General features: G+C 48.4%; 1 protein-coding gene across 5 annotated transcripts in view; it reads left to right on the plus strand.

Moving 5' to 3' along the window:
• TAMM41 (TAM41 mitochondrial translocator assembly and maintenance homolog) overlaps positions 1–12754 on the plus strand; it is a 56459-nt gene extending 43705 nt beyond the window's left edge. Inside the window, exons 6-8 of one of the 5 annotated variants that reach the window (XM_059076115.2) lie at positions 1950–2115; positions 3379–3441; positions 12619–12754. In XM_059076115.2, coding sequence (XP_058932098.1) covers positions 1950–2115; positions 3379–3441; positions 12619–12695 — 306 coding nt within the window. In that variant the 3' untranslated portion in view covers positions 12696–12754. The other 4 variants (XM_067043418.1, XM_067043419.1, XM_067043417.1 and 1 more) reach the window with 4 other exon arrangements.
• Positions 12755–16043: the final 3289 nt, after the last annotated feature.

The following is a 16043-nucleotide window of genomic DNA, read 5'->3' on the forward strand; positions in this document are numbered from 1 at the left end:
TTGCATAGATTTTATAGATAAAACTAGAAAATCTAGACATTGGCATATACCCAGTAAATATTTGTTGAATGAAAAAAAATGGTAGAATGAATGAATTCTAATTAAGAAAGTTGGTCATATCTGGAAAATCCCAATCTAAAATTTAATACATTCATTTATCTCATTTTTTTTCTTACTGTTCTCTTAAAGTTAAGACCTAAACGCTTGTTAAAAGAATACAAGGGCTTCCCTGGTGGCACAGTGGTTGGGAGTCCGCCTGCCGATGCAGGGGACGCGGGTTCGTGCCCCGGTCTGGGAAGATCCCACATGCCGCTGAGCGGCTGGGCCCGTGAGCCATGGCCGCTGGGCCTGCACGTCCGGAGCCTGTGCTCCGCAATGGGAGAGGCCACAACAGTGAGAGGCCCGCAAAAAAAAAAAAAAAAAAAGAATACAAGACGGATTCTTACTGGGAGAATAATGTGATGAGCTGCTGAGGGCAGTGGTACTGGTTTTCACCTCGGCAGGCAGTCGGTGTTTACATGATTTTGGAAAAATTTAGTTCCATGACGTAAAATATATTAGACTAGGAGTTAGGGAAGCTGGGTGTGGGCTTAGCTCTATGGAGAACTTTTGATTCACAGGTTTCCAAGTAAAGTCTAATGCATAGTTTTATATATGTTTTATTTCTGTATTTTTCTTTAAATTTGATGTATTTTAGAATACACTGGGAACAGAAACCATTGGTATAACTTACTGCTATTTAAGAAATAATGACAACTAAGCTTTATTGGTGCAGTTATTCATCCTCTTATTCAACCGATGTTTTTTGAGTACCTACTGTGTGCCAGGGGATTAAAAGTGAATAAAGATTAGTCTCTGTCACCAGTTTATTCCTATAGTTTATGAAATACAGCATGGTACATAAAAGGCCCTACAGACAGGAGACACAAATTTAGATCCCACTCTCTGATTGGCTGCATGTTACTGGCTATGTTACTTTGTGCCCCTGTGTTTAAAATGAGTACTTGGGGAACTTCCCTGGTGGTGCAGAGGTCAAGAATCCGCCTGCCAGTGCAGGGGACCACGGGTTCAAGCCCTGGTCTGGGAAGATCCCACATGCCGTGGAGCAACTAAGCCCAGGTGCCACAACTACTGAGCCTGCGCTCTAGAGCCCGTGAGCCACAACTGCAGAGCCCACATGTCACAACTACTGAAGCCCGCACGCCAAGAGCCCGTGCTCCGCAACAAGAGAAGCCACCGCAATGAGAAGCCCGCACACCACAACAAAGAGTAGCCTCCGCTCGCTGCAACTAGAGAAAGCCCGCACGCAGCAATGAAGACCCAACACAGCCAAAAATAAATAAAGTTTAAATAAATAAAGTTTAAGTAAATAAATAAAATGAGTACTTGTATGTGCCAGTGTGTCGATGAATTTTAGCTGAAGCTTTACTTTCTTTAACTACCGGATTTAGAACAAATAGAAAATTTTAAACTGAGAGTCAAAAATTGATTCTTGAAAGAAATTTCTCTTCTTAAGTACAGATAGAATGTCATAGGAAAAGAATTAACTTGTTCGGGGCTTCCCTGGTGGCGCAGTGGTTGAGAGTCCGCCTGCCGATGCAGGGGACGCGGGTTCGTGCCCTGGTCCGGGAGGATCCCACGTGCCGCGGAGCAACTAAGCCCGTGAGCCGTGGCCGCTGCGCCTGCGCGTCCGGAGCCTGTGCTCCGCAACGGGAGAGGCCACGACAGTGAGAGGCCCGCGTACCGCAAAACTTGTTCGAAGGAACTTAGAATCCTTAACACCTAGGCATTCAGTTTCAGAAAGGAGAAAGTCTCCTTAGCACGCTGCCTAGTCTACTAGGTGTGAGTTCATATATGTTTGTGTGGTTTTAAGGAGAAGCCATGTGCTTTGAATATTTATAGAATTCATAGCACTTTCCATAGACATCATCTTTTTTTTTTTTCCTTAGATCGATAAAAGCCCAGAAGGACAGTTCACTCAGCTAATGACATTGCCCAAAACCTTACAGCAACAAATAAATCATATTATGGACCCTCCTGGAAAAAACAGAGATGTGGAAGAAACTTTATTACAAGTGGCTCATGACCCCGACTGTGGAGACGTGGTGCGTCTAGGTACGTTCGTGAATCTCACGGGGAGGAAGTGTTGGCCGGAGGGGGTGGCTGCGGGGAGCAAACGTAGTTTGTGGCTGAGACGGGTTCCCTATTCTTTCTTGCCTGGTGAGATGGAGAGAGAGATTTCCTCTCAGAATAAGAAAGCGCTAATAGTCTGGGAGTTTTCCCAACCTAAATCCTTGTTTGTTTGAAGTAGGTGCTGAAAGTACTTCTATGTTCAGATCGCTGGGTCCTAAATCACTGACAGAGAGGGAAACAATGATTCTTTTGGTCCCAAGGGCATAACTTGTAGAAGTTATTTCAAAGACATGTGTTTGTTCTTCATGGTGGTCTGAGGAGGATGGAGACTGGTGACATTTTTAATGCTTTTATAACATCAAGAACGCCACTCTCCTCGGCCGACACGCCCCCTCGGTGTGGCTCCTGTGTGCACAGTAGATCTGCTCCAACACGGCCCCTGTTCCTCACGTCATCCCCACTGTGGACCAGAAATCTGAGCCTGATCTTCAGAGACTTGCTGCCTTTTGAGGTGCTATGGGTAATTTACAAGGTCAGTCAGCAAGGAAGGAAATCACGAAGTTGAAAATGATGTCCTCCGTCAGAGGAGCGCACCGTTTTCCGTAGAGTACGTATTTGCTGAGCTTCCCCAGGGAGCAGCCCGGCCACCTGGCGGGGGGCAAGTCACAGTGACGGTGTCCCGTGGAGAGACCTGCCCGGCGGGCAGAGCGGAGCATGTGCCTAGGGCGCCGGGTACCTCTTCTGAAGATACGTGTGGGGGCGTGGCTTTTCTGGTCGTGGTGTGAGTTCTGCCTTTCCGAGGGCCTGCAGGACTCTCCCGCCGTCCTCACCGAGGCGTCCTCTGAGTGATTGCAGAATCAGTTTTCCTCCTAGGCAGAAACGTTTGGTGTTTTTTTCCCCAATCTTTTCACATCTTGGAATTGAGAACCAGCAGACTTAAGCAGATTTAAAGTGAAAAAAATGACCTTCAAGGGTCACCTAACCCACTGGTTGTAAGACGAGGCGTGCCAGGCCCAGAGTGGGGCGGTCATGTGCTTGTGTCCACACAGCTGGTCAGCGACACAGCTGGCAGCTCCAGCCTCCTGGACCTCCATCCTGACTCTCCTCCCACTGCCACTCTGACACCGGAGATAGACTTGCTGGTTTTATTGGATAGCTGGGAAGAATATTTAGTTTCAAGTTTTAAAAGTGTTAGGATGACTCACATCTGGCTTTTTTGGCCTCGTTACTGTTTTTTTCTCACAGGGCTCTCGGCAATCGTGAGACCTTCCAGTATGAGACAGAGCACCAAAGGCATTTTCACTGCTGGTAAGAATTGTTAAAAAATCCACACTTCACGTACCTGCTGGATTGAGCAGCCTCAGTGCTCCTGCTTAAAATGTACAGCTTTATCTGTATCCTGCAAGTTGCCTGTGAAACGCTGAATTTTGATGGTCATAACCTAGGACACGGCAGTAACATATAGACAGGCAGGCAGATGGCGCTGTAATCTGGAGTCTGAGGTGCTGCTGGGAGGATTTGCTAGCCCTCTGTGTTTTCCCAGTTACTCCTTATGTGCAGGTTTCCCCTTGCGTTTTTATATCTGTGGGAGTTACGCATGATATTGTTGCAAAAACAGCAGTACCTTGCCCTCCCCCCGCCCAATGTTCCTCTGCAGAGACAACCACTGCTGACTCTCCTGGTGGGTTATTTTTGTTTTCACTGCTGTTCCTCTAGATAATGAGCTTATATTGCTGCTTCTCTCCTTTTAATTTTAGACATCACATGTGGACTTCTCACTCTAGCAGATTAGAATTCAACTGGCCCCCCACCAACGTGCGCGCACGCACACACACACACACACACACCCCTGCACCCATCCCTCTGTTCCAAATATGGTTGTGCCGTAGCTTTAGCGAAGCCAATCTTGAGTTTCCATTGTCTGACTGCGTTACTGTGATTCATAGCTGAGCCATGTGATACACTTTTCCTTGCCTGCACAGCTTTCTTTTCCCACAGAGGCTGTCGTCACCTGTCTCATGTGAGGAACCCTGTTTCCTGTATCTGGTGTCTTTGACTTTTGTGGCGCACAGCCTCATTTTGGTGAAACACACCATCCGGGAACTTCGTGGGAAAGGGTGCAGGGGAGGCAGATTTGGAGCCCGTGTGTGGCCAGGTGTATCTTTAGTCCACCCTCACGCCTGACTGAGATTTAGGCTGGAGATGATTAGAAATAGTTGTCTTTTAGAATTTTGATACCGTTGCTCCTATTATCTTCTGACTTCTAGGATTGCTGTCGAAGTCCAAAGCCGTTCTGATTCTTAATCCTTTGTGTATGTTCTTTCTGGAAGCCTTTTAGGTCTTCTTTTAACCCCAGGGCTCTGAAGTTTCTCAGTGGTGTGTTTCGATGTGAGGCTGTTTTTATCTGTTACACTGAATACTCATTGCCCTTCAGTTTGGAAACTCAGAGTATAAGAATATAGGAAAAATTTATTGTATTCGTTCTTCCCGTCTGTTTTCTCTCTTCTCTTTCTGGAACGCCTTTTATTCAAACATTGGACCTCCTAGACTAGACTGGTCCTTTGGTTTTCTTTCTTTTCGTGGCCTTTTGTTGATCTCTTTGTCCTTTTGCTTTGCTTTCTCCGCTTTAGTTTCCATTGAGTTGTTTCGTTTTTGTTGTTTTAATTTCTAGGAGCTCTTTTCTTTTTTTGTTCTCTGAATATTCCTTTTTTTAAAAAAAAAAATTTAAAACATCCTGTTCTTGTGTTATGGGCTTAAACATTTGAACACACCTTTGGATATCGCCAAGTTGCCTAAGTGGTTTATCATTTTATCATCCCATTAGGAGTAAATGAAAGTTCTTGTTTCTCCCCATTCTTTCCAGCACTTGGTATTGTCTGATGACGGACTTTTCCAGTTCAGTCTCTCTTTATGCAACTGCCTGCTGAGCGTCCCTTATGTGCTGGCCATGCAGGATACACGGTGAACCCTGTACCATCCTGCCTTCAGGGCCTTCATCATCTAGAAGGGGAGACAGACATAGAAATAGAAGTTTGCAGCACTAGGGATAAATGGCACAGAGGGAAGCTGAAGAAGGGAGTGGTCTTTCAGCCTGATTCTGATCCCTGGCTTGAGATTGCCAGGGAGCTGCACGATCACACCTCTTAACGCCTCGCCCCGGCTGCCTGGGGACACAGGCAAGTGTTGCCCTCCTGGATCTTTGGAAAGATTCAGCCCATCAGCAAAGGTTTAGTAGCACGTGTGCCAAATCTGCTCAGCTGGAGATTGTCCTACCACTCAGGGGTGCAAAGCTTTGCATTTCCAATTAAGATATTTATTTAGTCTGTTTTCTTGCTGATTTATCCTGGCAAGGCTGAAGATGAGGTGCTTTTGTTTGCTTGGGTGGCTCAGGCTATTAATGTGTGTTTTTGCATGATTGCGGCTCCCTTACCATAATCCTTGGGTGAGGCTGGATGCTTTGGCTTTTTTATTTTTGGCTTCCTGTGCTATAAGCAGCTACTAGATTTATTGATATTTTTTTTGGTTGTGATAATGGTGGTGTTATGGGGTTAAAAAATCATTTTCTCGTAGAAATGCATACTAAAATATTTACAGATGAAATGACAGGATGTCTGAGAATTGCTTCAAAAGAAAACATGTTGGAGGGAGTTGGGTAAGGGTGGGGATGACTCGAGATTGGCTGTGAGTTGATACATTGTTGAAGCTGGTGAAGATACATGGGAACATATTATGCTGTTCTTTTATAAGCTTGAATTCATCTCTAATAAGGGGTTTTTAAAAATCCACCCTCATCATCTCTTTTTTTTTTTTTTTTTGGCTGCATTGGGTCTTTGTTGCTGCACACAGGCTTTCTCTAGTTGTGGCGAGCAGGGGCTACTCTTCGTTGCAGTGCACGGGCTTCTCAATGCGGTGGCTTCTCCTGTTGCAGAGCACGGGCTCTAGACATGCAGGCTTCAGCAGTTGTGGCTCACGGGCTCTAGAGCGCAGGCTCAGTAGTTGTGGCGCGCGGGCTTAGTTGCTCTGCGGCACGTGGGATCTTCCCGGACCAGGAATCAAACCCGTGTCCCCTGCGTTGGCAGGCGGGTTCTCAACCGCTGCGCCACCAGGGAAGCCCATCCTCCCTTATCATCTCTTGACACGTCAACCTGAAATGGATCTTTGGTCCTCTTTCCTCTTGTTCTTCCTGGTTGCCAGCAGGGGGCAGTGGGTATCATCTCATGGAACCCGCAGCCCAGATTTCCTTGTGGCAGTGGAGTGCCCAGTGCTGCCTCCTCTAAGTGCTCACTGCTTTTCTCCCTCCCCCTCTAAAGATGCCTCTTTGGATTGTGGAACCAGAGTGACAGAAGGTGTGCAGCCTGCTCTGGGGTTGCAGGAACTGTGGAAGGTGAGGCGCATTCCTTCAGGTTCACTGGGTTTGCTTACCCCGTGCCCTGGCTTCTCTGGTTTATAGTGGTTGAGTGCTATGATGAAGGTGGCCCGGGCCAAGGGCAGGGGTTTGTGAGCCTCAGAGATTAGGGTTCGAACGCCAGCTTCACTACTGTGACTTGGGTAAGTTACCTAGTTTTTCTCAGTTTTAATTTCATAGGGGTAATTATGCCTGCCTCAGTGGGTTGTGAAAATTACATCTTAGGACACATAAGAGCGCCAGCACTGTGCCTGGTCTTTCCTCTTTGGCATCGTTACCTAAAACCTTCCTGACGTCTCTTCAGAACACGCCTCCTTGCACTTTCCTATTCAACCAGCAGTAGCCCCGTCACTAGGTCTCCAGCTGGAGTAAACCAGCAACCGCAGGCCCTGAGGGGCTGGTTTACTCTTTCTCTGTGCTCTCCCTCCACAGCAAGCTTCAGAAGCTCTCTCCCCCTGTGCACTGCTCTTTAGAAGTCCTCTGGATGTGGCCCTCATTGTCGTTGTTCTGCCTGCCTCGTGCTGGGCGCATCTTCCCGAAATCTCCCAGGTTCTGCCTCTGGTCAGGTTTTCAACCAGCTGATGTATCACCCGCGGGGTGAGAAAACCCCAGGTTATTTGGTTGCACTTTTCCTCCTTTGTAGCCCTTATCATTCCTCCCCTCTGCAACCAGCCACTCGTAGTGGGGGTAAAAAGGAAGGGTCTCCTTAGCTAGTGAATAACTTTTATATTCAAATATTGTTAAATTCAGAGAGAGCGAAGCTACGATTGTGATAAGAAGGCCTCGGCTCAGAGTTGCAGTTCACGTCTTCGCTCTGTAACCTTTGGTGCGTTAACAGCCCTTCTTCCTTGAGATGGAGGGGAGACTAACACCCAACGCGTGGCACGCTGTGACAGTGTCCAGTATGGACCCAGCGCCTAGTAGGTGCTTTATAAACTTGAGTGAGTCTAGATCTCAGTATCAGTCTCTTCCTGGAAGAGACGGAAGCCAGGCTGTATGTCAGCCCGAAGGGTTGCCCTTTCTGATGGACTGTGTTGGGTGACACGGCAGGTGTCCTCATGGGGTCTGACACTCTGTCTGTGTTAGCTCCCTGAAATTCCCCTACCATCAGATATACCCATGTTCCAAGGTGAGTACAGAGCTACTTCCAAAACCAAACACTGTTTTTCCCTTTAGCCTGGGAGTTGGTTATTGGGAAGGTCACACTGACTTCTTAGACTGTGCTGTTGATGGAGCAGCCTGGTTTTCATCAGGGTCTCGGGACAGCAGCTGCGGCCAGGCAGCTCGGGAGAGCAGGAGACTGTTTAGCCTCCCGGTCGGTCCTTGCCTGCGCCGCCCTGCAGGGCAGCAGCACACGGCATCACGGCTCAGCCCGGCCAAGCAGACATCGTGTTCTGATCGGCCGCAGCCGTTTATGTGTCTAACCTGAATGAGCAGAGAGGAGTGGAACTGTTTGCATCTTTGGGGTATGGCGGGAGCTTGGGGAGAAATGGGTCAGGGGCTTAGCAGTTAGACTGAGAAGCAAGCAGGAGCCAGACAGGGGAAGGCCTGTAAAAGCCTGAAGGGGAATCCAGAGTTTCACTGAGCGGAGAGGGAAGCCGCTGAACGATTGTCGAAACACTGCTGTGGCGAGAGGATAGAGAGCAGCTTGCAGAGACTGAGCGGCTACGGCCGCAGCTCGCCAGGCGAGGAGGCCTGGCTGCCCTGACTCGGGGTTTTGCAGGAGAGGCAGAGGAGAGACGCAGGCAGTACTTGGAAGGCGCATCCCCAGGCCTTGGTGGTGGGAGGGATTCGGGCAGTGAAGCAGAGGGCAGTCAGAGAAGCTCCCAGGTCTCTGGCTTGGGGAGCAGAGTCGGAGGTGCCCTTCCTGGAGGTGAGGGAATGTGGGGGAGGATGGCAAGTTTAATCTTTGAAATGTTGCTTTATTTTTCCCCACCTGACTTTCTGGTCAATCAGAATTAACTTTGGGGTCAAATACCTATTTACCTCTGTAACTTCAAAAGATTCAACTTTAACAAGACAGATTTAGTCTTGTTCCAAAAAAGATCCCGGCATGCCTTGGTCAGGCCTTACCAGCCCTTTCTTGAAAGTGACAGAATGGATCATTGATTATCCTCTCCTTCTCATCTCTTATAACTGATACATTTTATCCCCATTTTTTGGTATCTACATGTTTCAATAAGAAGAACACATGATAATAAATATTTTTCTGGTGATGTATTTATCACTTAAACCTGAAAGTTTAAAAAATAAAACTGCCTCAGAAAAGATTTTCTTTGTAGATGTAGCTGACTGTGGTTGGAAATTAATTGGAAGAATGTTTGGGGCTCACTGATTTTCTCTCCTGAAAATCTGAAATATAGGATTATGGGAAGGTAGAGACCTCTCACAACCTGGTCTCATCTCTGCGTCACATTGTTTCCTGGAGAATTTTGTCTGTCACTGGACCTATCAGTTTAAGGTCACACAGGGAATTCATAGTCTTACATATGTAGTCATTTTGCTGTAGGTAACATGAAACATGCTGGAAATCAACAGAAGAAAAACCTTAGGAGCCGTATATCAGAGTAGATTTCCATTTGCTTCCAAAACAAAATCTGACTTTGGATACTAATCAGCGTTCATAACGACCAGCTTTACGTAAATAAGGATCTGCCTAAACAGGATGTCACTAAGGAGATGTTGGCACCTTTATCCACTGGAGAAGGAGCAAAGTCAACAATGATGGTTCTCAGAGTACAGTTTCTCTCTTAGCAGGCTGTCTTGCTTCAAGACGCATTCTAAATGCAGACTTCCTAAGTCACCATCCTCTTCTTTAGAAAGGAAGCAGAAACCAAAGAAAAGCTCAGTGTCGGCCAAGTAGAAGTCTGTGGATTATGAACTCTGTGAGGGCAGAGGCCAGGACTGTTGTTCATACCAGTGTCCCCAGCAACTAGCTCCATGTCCCGTATGTGTTGGTGCCCAAGAAATGCCTGTTCAACGTATTTCAGTGACTGAATAAATGGAAGATTCTGAATTTTCTGGTAGTAGGGAGAGTCTCCGTATATACAGAAAAGTACACGAATCATAAATTTGGTGAATTTTCACAAAGTGAACAGACTCGTGAACCCAGTGCCCAGATGAAGAACTAGAATAGGGCCGGTTCCCCCAGAACCCCACTGTGCCCCGTCCAGTCACTGCTCCTCCGAGAGTATCTACTGTCCTGACCTCTAATGCCGTGCTTCTGTTTTGCCCATTTTTGAACTTTATATAAATACGTGCTCTCTCGTATCTTTCACTCCTTGTAACAGCAGTGAGATTCCTCGTGGTGGTGGGAGTGGTCCGTTTATTCTCATTGCAGCTCCTCTATCGTCTGACTAGAGCACAGTTCATCCATTCTACCGTTGGTGATTTCCCGGGCTCTTTCCAGTTTGGGGCTGTTTCACGGAGCCCTGCTATGCATGTTTTGGTACCTGTCGAGTGAGCATAGGTATGCATTTCTGTTAGGTTTTTAGTTACGGGGGGAATTGCTGTATCATAAAGTGTGTGAATGTCCAGCTGTGGTAGATGCTACCTAACAAGTGTCTAGGTTACACTCCAAGCAGCAGAGTTCCTGCTGCAGTACCTCCGTGACCAGTGCTTGATAGTAGGTCTTTCTCTTTTTAGGCCCTCTGGTAGGTGAGTGGACGTGTCATATTGGGGTTTTAACTTACACTTTCCCGATGACCAAAAAAGCTGAGCATGTGTTCGCATGCTTGCGTGGATATCCTCTTTGGTGAAGTGCTTATTCTACTTCCACTCATTTTACTTTGGAATTGTCTGCCTTTTTATTTGTTTTTACACTGAAATCTCTGTTTAGTGTGGATACGGGTCCTTCGTTGGACAAGTGGAACGCAAAAGTCCCCCACTCTAGGGCATGTCGTCTCACTCTCTCAATGGTGTCTTTTGATGAAAAGTTCTTAATCTTACTTAGTCCAGTGTATCAGTTTTGTCCTGTAAGATTAGCAGCTTTCTGTGTCCTGTTGAGGAAATATTGCCTGCTCCACGTTCATGACGTTTAGTCCTCCACCTTTGCTGCAACGAGAATATTAAGGCAGGGTCCTTCCTTCTAATCTCTTGGTTCTTAACCTTTTGAAAATCCTGGCTCCCGGTGAGACTCTGACTAAAACTCTGGGCCCTCTGCACAGACGTGCACGCGTGCGCACACTCAGCAAACCTCCCTGCAGCTTCAGGGAGTTCTCAGACCGAGGCCTGTCTGTGGGCCCCTCATTGGAGCACCCGTAACCTAGTGCAGCCTGTCAGTTTGCAGATGAGGAAGTCGATGCCCAGAGACGGGGAGCCTCCCTGTCCCCAGCGGGAACTAACATCGCGCTCTCCTGACTCCCTTTCCAGCGCCCTTCCCAGATCAGCCCCCCCTGCTGCAGCCATCCTGAGAATATGTCTCTGGCAGAGCTGTGGAAGGGAGAGACTTTTTAATTAAGGGAGGTTTCTATCCACTAGCAGCAAAAAATGGCTCCACGATGCCGCTCGTGGACTGTGGTATATTTACCTTAAATGTTAAGCTCCCCGGAGCCTGTGAGGAAGGTTTGTGAAGCTGAGCTGGGACTCATTATGGTCGATGCCTCTTCCTCTCGCTGTGACTCAGTGCCCTGGGGTTGCCGCATTGAGCCTTACTGTGTGCAGCTACCTCGGTGTCTTGATCGGTTCTGCCTGGAATTTTGAAAAGCACCTTACGTAATAAGATTCCAGTCCCGGTGCTCGAGTGGGTGAGGTTTACCAGAGTGGTTGCTCCAGGGAGAAAATTAAAAGGGGTGGAGGCAGGAAAAGGAGCTCTGAGTTTCTTGACGAGTCTCGGTTTGCAGGAGGCAGTCAGTGGACAAGCGAGGCCACAGCTTCTAGAAGCATTCACTAATGACTTTATCGGTACCCTGCCTTTTTACCTGCCGCTGCCTGCAGTGGCCTCGTAAAAGGTCCTAAGTGCATGAGGCGGCCTACAGGTAACATGATCAGGTAGTTTTGAGAGTGCTTACACGCCAGTGCTCAGAGCCTCCGGAACCGGTCCTGTTATGCCTCGTGAGCGGTGCCCACACTACGTGTCACACCTGCAGCGCAGACCACGGTCTGGATCCCAGGGTGAAAAAGACTGTTCGGATCTTTGGGCCACACCCTGAAACACAGACTGAATGATCTCATCCTCAACACAAAGAAGGTCAAGCCCATGGCACCGTCTGCAAATAGGATCCTGTGAGGTCTGACAGACAGCAGCAGCCCTCTTAGTCCATGCCGTCGGACTTCTTTCCTGTAAACCCCCCGAGAGCCTCTCCTCTTGTTTCATCAGGCACTTGTGACTCAGTAGATGGGGTGCTGGAAGGGTAGGTGTCTGAACAAGGTGCATCTGTTCCATCACTGCAGGTGTTTACTGAGCACCTGCTTTGTGCCGCGTGCTGCACCAGGTGATGGGGAACCTGGGATGAATAGGACAAGGTCCCTGTCCTCGAGGAGCTCCCGGGGTAGGCGGAGGGACAGGAGAGCACTGTGCAGTGTGGTGAGTGCTGAGCTGGGCGTCAGCACAGGCGCCGTGGGACCAGGAGTAACAGTGTCTGAATCGGCCGGGGAGCCCGGTGCTTCCAGAGGAAAAATCTGAACGGGATCTCGGCGTCTACCAGGCAGGGCGTGATGGGAACGCCCTTCACCACGGGCAGACCGTGTGCTGGGGGTAATTGGGAGGCATCGGAGGCATCGGGGGAGGCATCGAGGGCCAAGGACGCTCACTTACGTACGGCGCCTTGTTTTTGCCTTCCTTTCCTCTCCTTTTTCAAAGAGCTGCTAAATTCAAAGGTTGCAGCGTGCTCCCATCTGAAAGGACTCCCTTACCCCAGAAGCTTGGGTGCCTTTGGCATCTGTATCGCTGCTTCAGCAGAGGCGGAAATCGATCTTTTCCCTCACGTTGATCACGACGGCCCCCGGGCTCTCCTGGATCCCCAGTCAGCCCATAGCTGTTCTACTCCAAGGATGCGTCTGATCCGGATACCGCAGGACCTCCACTGAGCATCCACTCAGTAAGCCTCAGTGTTCTTACTCTCTCTTCTTTTCTCTTTTAGGCCTGAAGAAATCAGTGATTTATAGTTCTCTAAAACTGCATAAAATGTGGAAAGGATGGCTGAGAAAAACATCCTGATTTTGCTTGCTTTTATCTATGTTACGTGTAGCTGAATAAAATGATCCTTTTTGACAGAACAGCGTCTGTTACTCTGGCCTGTTTGGTTGAATTTGAAGACGTCTCGGTTTGCATGATACTGTACTGGATTTTGGAAATGTATGCGTCAGACATTTATCTGGGGGAAACCAATACCTTTGAGGACTCAGCATGAGAAGAGTCCTCTTTACACACAGCACCATCTGGGCCCTGCTTTTCTGAGAGCTTCGGCTGTGGTCTGTTTGGCAACGAGGGTCAGAGATCTAAGTGGCGGTGCGTGCGCTGTGGACTGGCAGCCCCATGCTAGGGCGGGAGCTTTGGCTCCATCCGCTCACTCGGTCTTCTCCAGTGAGAGCGCCAGTCAGCATCTTCCTGGATCCAGGTGTTTAACATTTCTCCTTGTTCTCCATGAGGGTGTGTGGCAGTGACTCAGGTGAGGAACCTGCAACAGACCGGTGCAGAGCTTTCCCATGTAACAGGAGTGTTTGGGGAGCAGGAAACGACAAAGGACTCATCAGCTCAAAGAATCGCGAAGTCAGAGTATGGTGGGCTTCAGACGTGGACTGATTCAGGGGGTTGACACACCAGTTTCCCTCCTTTCTCCATCCTTTGCCACGTTGACATCACACTAAGGCCAGTTCTCCACTTAACTCTGAGACCCCTGACAACAGCCTCAGGGGCTGTGTGCACCCCCATCTGCATCTGGGGAGACAGAGGGAGTTCCTTTCAGAAGCCCTCTTAGAAAAGCAGCGGAACTCCAGCAGTTCCCAGCAAGCCTCTGTCTGGATTCCTGGGCCCTAATGGGTAACTTTCCCATTCCTGCACCAGGAATGGCCAGGGGGAACCAGGCCAAGGAGCTTGGACCTGAGCCTGCCTCCCCTTCAGCTCATGGGCTGCAGGAGGAGCCGACAGATGCATGGAAATGGGGGGATGGGGGGGAGGCAACGTCTGTTCCCTTGCCCGACACATCGTCTCTTCAGTCCAAGCTCACGTTTTTAAATTTATTTATTTATTTTATATTTATCTTTGGCTGTGTTGGGTCTTCGTTTCTGTGCGAGGGCTTTCTCCAGTTGCGGCCAGCGGGGGCCACTCTTCATCGCGGTGCGCGGGCCTCTCACTATCACGGCCTCTCCCGTTGCGGAGCACGGGCTCCAGACGCACAGGCTCAGTAGTTGTGGCTCACGTGCCTAGCCACTCTGTGGCATCTTCCCGGACTGGGGCACGAACCCGTGTCCCCTGCATTGGCAGGCGGATTCCTAACCACTGCACCACCTGGGAAGCCCTAAGCTCAGGTTTTGTCTTTCTTTTCTCAGACCGTCTCCACCTCACCCTGTTTCCATTGTCCACTGCCCTAGTGCAGACCCTTAGGTTGTTTTGAAAATTTGAACAATAGTTTTCTACTAATTTTTTCTACCTTTCATTCCAACCCAAAAGAGCCCAGGCTTAAGATATGACCAAACTGGGTTGAATCTTCACTCCACTGCTGACTAGTTGTGTGACTTTGGGCAAGTTATTTAGTGTCTCTGAACAGTTTTACCATCTCTGAAAAGGGAATAACAGTACAGACCTCCTTGGGCTGCAGTGAAGATCCTGCAAGCCAAGTGTCCTATGTAGTAGGACACTGCCTGGTAGCATTCAGTAAATGTCGCTTCTGTCATTACTCTCTATTATTGTTTTTGTTACTGTTTTCTTCTGCAAGTGTTTTTGTTTTGTTGGGTCACATTTTTCCTCAAGAAGCTAAAATGATTCCCCACTGCTTATGGGATAAAAATAAGTATTTCTCATCAGCCTTGGTCAGTTTGGGCTGCCATGACAGATACCACACATTGGTTGGCTTATAAACAGCAGAAATTGATTTTTCACAGTTCTGGGACCTGGAAGTCTGAGACCAGGGTTGCTGATATGGCCGGTTTCTGGTGAGAGCTTCTTCCTAGTTGCAGAGGCCTGTTTTCCCAGTGTCTCCTCTCACAGTGGAGCCAGCAACCCAAAGCAAGGTCTCATGTTTCTTCTTATAAGGATACTAATCCCATTCATGAGGGTTCCACCCTCATGACCATGTTACCTGCCAAAGGCCCCACCTCTGAACATCATCACATTGGGGGTGGGGGTGGTAAGAGAATTCTGAGGGGACACAAACATTCAATCCATAACAAGATTATTCAAGACCTATAAGCTGCAAAATTGGTTCAAGATGGTGGAGTAGAAGAACGTGTGCTCACTCCCTCTTGCGAGAGCACCAGAATCACAACTAACTGCTGAACAGTCATCTATAGGAAGACACTGGAACTCACCAAAAAAGATACCCCACATGCAAAGACAAAGCAGAACTGCAGTGAGATGGTAGGAGGGGTGCAATCACAATAAAATCAAATCCCATAACCGCTGGGTGGGTGACTCACAGACTGGAGAACACTTATACCACAGAAGTACACCCAGTGGAGTGATGGTTCTGAGCCCCACATCAGGCTTCCCAACCTGGGGGTCCGGCAACAGGAGGAGGAATTCCCGGAAAATCAGACTGTGAAGGCTAGCGGGATTTGATTGCAGGACTTCGACAGGACTGGGGGAAACAGAGACTTCACTCTTGGAGGGCACACACAAACTAGTGTGCGCATCAGGACCCAGCAGAAGGGGCAGTGACACCATAGGAGTCTGAACCAACCTACCAGCTAGTGTTGGACGGTCTCCTGCAGAGGCGAGGGGTGGCTGTGGCTCACCGTGGGGACAAGGGCACTGGCAGCAGAAGCTCTGGGAAGTACTCCTTGGCATGAGCCCTCCCGGACTTGAGTCTGCCATTAGCCCCACCAAAGAGCCTGTAGCCTCCAGTGCTGAGTCACCTCAGGCCAAACAACCAGCAGGGAGGGAATGCAGCCCCACCCATCAGCAGACAAATGGATTAAAGTTTTACTGAGCTCTGGCCACCACTAGTCCCTCCCATCAGGAAGCTTGCACAAGCCTCTTAGATAGCCTCATGCACCAGAGGGCAGATCACAAAAGCAAGAAGACCTAGAATCCTGCAGCCTGTGGAACGAAAACCACAGTCACAGAAAGACAGACAAAATGAAAAGGCAGAGGACTATGTACCAGATGAAGGAACAAGATAAAACCCCAGAAAAACAACTAAATGAAGTGGAGATAGGAAACCTTCCAGAAAAAGAATTCAGAATAATGATAGTGAAGACGATCCAGGACCTCGGAAAAAGAACGGAGGCAAAGATTGAGAAGATGCAAGAAATGTTTAACAAAGACCTGGAAGAATTACAGAACAAACACCTAGAAGAATTAAAGAACAAACAAACAGAGATAATACAATAACTGAAATGAAAAATA

Source organism: Kogia breviceps, chromosome 10 (assembly GCF_026419965.1).
Source record: "Kogia breviceps isolate mKogBre1 chromosome 10, mKogBre1 haplotype 1, whole genome shotgun sequence".
In the NCBI taxonomy this organism is placed as follows: Eukaryota; Metazoa; Chordata; class Mammalia; order Artiodactyla; family Physeteridae; genus Kogia; species Kogia breviceps.